At 39.9% G+C, this 4,969-nt stretch overlaps 1 protein-coding gene across 3 annotated transcripts; it reads left to right on the top strand.

Annotated features, from left to right (window-relative positions):
• Window positions 1-4,702, top strand: LOC116224692 (CD209 antigen-like protein A). 3 transcript variants are annotated; one of them, XR_006152957.1, is made up of 8 exons: window positions 1-86; window positions 299-486; window positions 683-805; window positions 2,548-2,643; window positions 3,041-3,155; window positions 3,425-3,576; window positions 3,666-3,766; window positions 4,006-4,702. XR_006152957.1 is itself a non-coding variant. In XM_031585276.2 (6 exons), exons 3-6 carry the CDS (start codon window positions 3,122-3,124, stop codon window positions 4,124-4,126), a joined length of 408 nt encoding a protein of 135 aa, XP_031441136.1. In that variant the 5' UTR covers window positions 2,042-2,447; window positions 2,548-2,643; window positions 3,041-3,121; the 3' UTR covers window positions 4,127-4,702. The 3 variants fall into 3 exon arrangements, 1 of the variants encoding a protein (XP_031441136.1); XR_006152958.1 differs by having other exon boundaries at window positions 27-86; window positions 326-486; XM_031585276.2 differs by lacking the exons at window positions 1-86; window positions 299-486; window positions 683-805 and adding an exon at window positions 2,042-2,447.
• The last annotated feature ends 267 nt before the right edge of the window (window positions 4,703-4,969 follow it).

Below are 4,969 nucleotides of genomic sequence, written 5' to 3'. Positions count from 1 at the left end.
GAAGTTGGATCAGATGGCATCTGTATATGGAGTGTCTTGTATTGATTCTGATGCTGAGTTAGCAGTGATCAACATCAAATATAAAGGTAATGTCAATATTGAATTATTAAAATAGTATTTAAAAATATTGTGCATGTTTAAGTTTAAACTATGAATCACAGTTTTTTGGCGGGATTAACTTAGTGCTCCAGTGGCTTTCTGAAACGCAAACCTTTGAGCTCACTGCACAGCTTTGGGCAGTTTTGGACGCATTACTTGGTTTAAAAACTACTGTGAGATAACCAATTATAATATGTAGCACATTTGGCTGGACACTGGGCCTCAGCACTAACCACCTTTGGCTGGACATCGGGCCTCGGCACTAACCGGGAAACAGAAACAGAAAGAGAGGGACAACAAACAGCAAAACAATGGAGATGGAGGAGATCACTCACGCTGACAGCAGAGCTGACGATAGAGACGAGGAGGAAAGTACAGAAATTGAAGGTATAGTTTGTTAATTTATGTACAGCAATCTGTGCTCATGTTCTCACACTTACATACATATATACGTTATATTACACAACAGACCTATGCACTGTGTGCCACTGTAACAGCTGTGTCATATATATGGGATTACTAAAAACTGTATCCCATTTATCTCTCCTACACCTCTCTACTTTGTTTGAAAAATGTTATGCAGTTAACGAACCAACAGAGGGTGAAGATGAGGAAGAAACAAATATTTACTCCAAACTTCAGAATCCATCGGAGGATGTCTATCAGATGGCCTCACTGGTAACAGAGTCTCAGAAACAGAGAACAAGTATGTGCACTGAGTTCCACACTGTACAACTCTTTCAATGGTTTTTTTTGTTTGTTTTTGTTTTGTCGTGGTCACTGAGTCCAAATACACTGATATGGAAGATGTAAATCAGAGGCACAAAACTCTGTTGCCAATGGCAGCGGTCTTTAAGTTTAATAAGGTCATTAGGCATTATAAATAAATAGCAGACCTCGAACATTGGGGTGACCAATTCAAATCAATGGAACATTCTGCAGCTTTCGGAGGAGCCATATAACGAATGCTACAGAATATGAATTATAAAAAATAATGCTAACGGGTTTTGTGCTTCTAATTCACACTTTTCATTTTATTATTCACATCTTTCATATCATATATATTTTGGAGGAATGTATTTTATCGTTTTGGCAAGTGGCTTAACTGTATAGGCCTAACAAGTGGAATAATATATCGTCCGCTGGTCAGTACTGGAAAATAAATCCTCCGCTGCGCGTCGGGGTCCTGTTCGTCCTGTCGTGATTTTGTTTCTGATTCTGACCAACGGACTATAAGCCTGCATTATCCCATACATAGACGTTTTGCGTTTGCCGATCATAGCATTCTAACTCAATAGGCCTACAGACCTATTTTTGAGATATCATATTTGTTTTACTAATTATGTCACGTGACCTTACAGAAAAACATGAATAAATAGTGGGTAGACGCCGTCCACAACAGAGAAATGAAAGGGACAGAAAGAGGAATAGAGAGAAACAGCTAGAGTAAAATAGATACAAAGAGAAATGTGAAAGCAATCAAGTGAAACTCTGTTGTTTCCAGTAATGAGATACTGCACAAATTTCAGCAAAGAGGTCAGCATAGTTACATTGTATTGTTCTAATCTAAACTATTAGACTACATCTTTACAGACCATGAATTTGGGTGGAGAAATCCCTAACTGTGGCCTTAATGGTATTTTGTTCTATACTGCTGACCACTGAGTAGGCTACACCACTGCTAACTGCAGTTTACAAGCCATTCCATTGAAGTAGGATAGATGTTCACCCTTACCACATTACCAAGTTCATTCAACAGAAGCAAAGTTTTCTCATTGAAGTGTATGGGATGGACACAGACTGTCCCTGAAAGCATGTGAGAGATTTACGCCCTAAAATATTTTGGACAACTGTTTATCAAAGCTCTGAAGGTCTTATTTATCAGGAGGGAGAGAATAACAATGTCTGGGCTGAACCAAAACTTCGTGGGGTTGTCCTTGTATGACGTTGTGCCCAAGGTTTCCTGGCCTGGTCTGTTTGCCGTATGGTGCGCTCCAGAATGGAGACAGACGGTGCTTTGTGATACGCATATCAATTATAAATGGGACGGAAACTCGTTACTATAGAGATCGGTGTGGGGAGTTTAAATGCGTGTCCTCTGCAGTTGCAGAATTAAGCAGTCGAGGACTGCGCCACACACATTTTCCCAAAATAGCGTCGGGTACCACAGGAACTCACTTAGCAAGACCAGGCAACAGAATCAAGAAGCACGCCAACTTGAATCTTACGAAGGCAGAAGAAAATAATTACGACGATGTATATCAAGTTTTGTAATTTTGGGAACTATGCTGAAGAAAAAAAAAATGGTGAATTTAAGGCACCCTCGAGCAGGCCAGCAGATCCAAGTGGTAGGCCTCATTATTTTGCAACATTTACTCTAACTATCTGTTTTCGTGATTTCGTGCGCCAGACTTCATTCCAGTACTTCATTCTTCTCTATCTTCCCAGACCTCACGAGATTTCGCCTGTTCCGGGCCGTGGCTGCAGTTCTTTCTGTCGTCTGTTTGATACTCTTGGTTGTGATTATTGCGCTCGCAGCAAAGTGTAAGTAGCTGGCGATACCTGTTCCGCGTAATGTAGACCAGTTTCACACAAGACCATAAACAAACAAACAAAGGCACTGACAAACTGATACACGCAAACCACACCTGACAGCTAGCTGACCCATGTACGTGTGGTTATCTTGCCCTAACTATTCTTGCTTTTTGCATTGCATTGAGAGGTGGTAGATTTTTACAGAATGATGTCGGATCCACACTATTGTTGCCCAGAACTAGACAGATTGCACTTGACATTTTGTGTTTTAAACATTGCAGCCCTACCGTAACTACAAAATCGAAATGACTGACAAACTGCAGTGTAATGTTTTATCTTGCTTTTGTTATCACATCTAATATTATTATTTGTTAATATCTAATTATCTAATCTAATATGATTCCAGTGCAAACGCAGTCTGTCTGTTCAGAACAGGACAGACTGAAAGAGGAGAAGATAGACGCTGGTCTGCAGCATCGAGCAATGCATGTCCGTTTTCCCTCAAAAGCAAAGGGTTCCCAGTGAGTTATGAAGATGACATACAATTACTTAATGTGGATGTACTGTTTTCTAAATTCAGAGAAGTGTTATCTGGAGTTCTGCCTTTCAAACAACCTGTGAAGCTTAAAAAAAAAACACAAACATATTTAACCTATGAATTACCATCATGGTTTACAAAGATTGTTTTTCATTGTTTGTTCATCTGAAAGTAGGAGGGACCACAAACCATATATGCAAAACACACTGTGGCGAGGCATGGTTTAACTTGCCTCTGTGCCTCATGTTTCAGCCTCTAAGTGCCTTACGTGCGGGAAAGGCTGGATTGAGTTTGAAAGCTTCTGCTTCTTCCTCTCTCGGGAGCGTCACACGTGGTCTGAAAGCCGGGTAGACTGCCAGAACAGAGGTGGTGATCTGGCTATTCTTGACCAAGACAGAGTCAAGGTTTGTTGGGGGTTCAGCATGATATGATATTGAGATTAATTCTAATAGTCTTCCATTTGCTTACAGAATGTTAACACTTTCCATTTCAGAACTTCTTGTCTCAAAAGAGCAAGGATCTCTACTGGATTGGCCTAAATCGCTCCCCTTCTGGGGTGTGGGCCTGGGTAGACGGATCTGCACTGGGCAAGAGGTGAGGATCACTGTGAGATGAAGCTCGTATGGTTATGCTTATGATCTGCTGAGCAGCAAACATCTCCGCTTTGGGGTGATGGCCTTGTGCTGTCCACCTGTGTACCTGCTGACCCTGCAGTGCATCTGGCATGGAGGACCAGACCCACTGCAGAGTTAGCCACTTCCTGATGGGTGTAGTTTTCAGAGGGATTTAATTAAATGTGTGTGTGTTTGTGTGTGTCTCTCTTTCTCTGACAGTAACTGGTCAAAAGAGCCTGGACAGGCGGACTGTGTGTATATGGATGGAGAAGGTGACCAGAGCTGGAGGACTTCAAAATGCTCCTATGTTTCATTCTACATCTGTCAGAAAAATCGCTGAAATCCTTCTGCTGACTACATTTCCCATCAGCCGCATTCACCACTCCATGCTTTTCTGCCATAACCACAACTTACACTGGGTCATATTTCCATAGACAAATCATAGATAAGGGGAAGTTTCACATGATTGTATATTTACTTAAAGATTGTGTACTCCATAGACATATTGTACTTTAAAAAAGGCCTTATTTGAGTAAGGAGCAGCTTCAATGTATTGCTTTGTTTAGTTTGCACTTTGAAGACTTTTTTTGCACTAACTAATGACTGTATTTTTCTCTATTTTTATAACAGTTACAAAATGTGCTTGGTGATGTTGAGAGATTACTCAATTTTATATTTAATTTTGTATTTAATTATATAGTGTTAAACCAGATTAAGGTTTTGTCCCATCAATATTTCACAAAGACCTTGGTCAACCCTTTATAACTCTTAATATTATGTACAGCAGTTATTTGCACTATTTGCTGTACACATTATAGGCCCATCATGACTACTACTGAGTTTAAAGAGTTGTTGGACAGTATCATGACTTTGTTTTGAGTTTGTTTCATATATTAAATAAAGAAGTTAAGCCCCATTTGTTACAGACTACAACTTTTAAAGAATGCCCTAAAATCAAACACTTAAACATTTATGCATTTTCCTTGGTATATTCACCTAACACAGTATCAAATAATTGTTTAAATTGTCTATATCATAGAAATAGTAGCATTCACCTAATGGTTTATTGTTCTTCCTGACCAACTGTCAAACATACTGCATGTCCTGTTCACAAACATGGCTTTCCTTCTCTGTGTCAAAAAAACCCAAAGTGCTTGGAGTATCTTCTTCCATGCCCTAAAGG

Source organism: Clupea harengus, chromosome 18, assembly GCF_900700415.2.
Source record: "Clupea harengus chromosome 18, Ch_v2.0.2, whole genome shotgun sequence".
Taxonomy (NCBI): Eukaryota; Metazoa; Chordata; class Actinopteri; order Clupeiformes; family Clupeidae; genus Clupea; species Clupea harengus.
The sequence above is the reverse complement of the archived record's forward strand: the minus strand, read 5'-3'. Positions and strand labels throughout refer to the sequence as shown.

Excerpts from the sequence above, each read along its gene's own strand:
- LOC116224692 (XM_031585276.2), top strand. The coding sequence starts at position 3,122 with ATGTCCGTTTTCCCTCAAAAGCAAAGGGTTCCCA. Across the intron at positions 3,577-3,665 it reads TTGACCAAGACAGAGTCAAG|AACTTCTTGTCTCAAAAGAG; the intron begins GTTTGTTGGGGG and ends TTTCCATTTCAG. Across the intron at positions 3,767-4,005 it reads GGATCTGCACTGGGCAAGAG|TAACTGGTCAAAAGAGCCTG; the intron begins GTGAGGATCACT and ends TTTCTCTGACAG.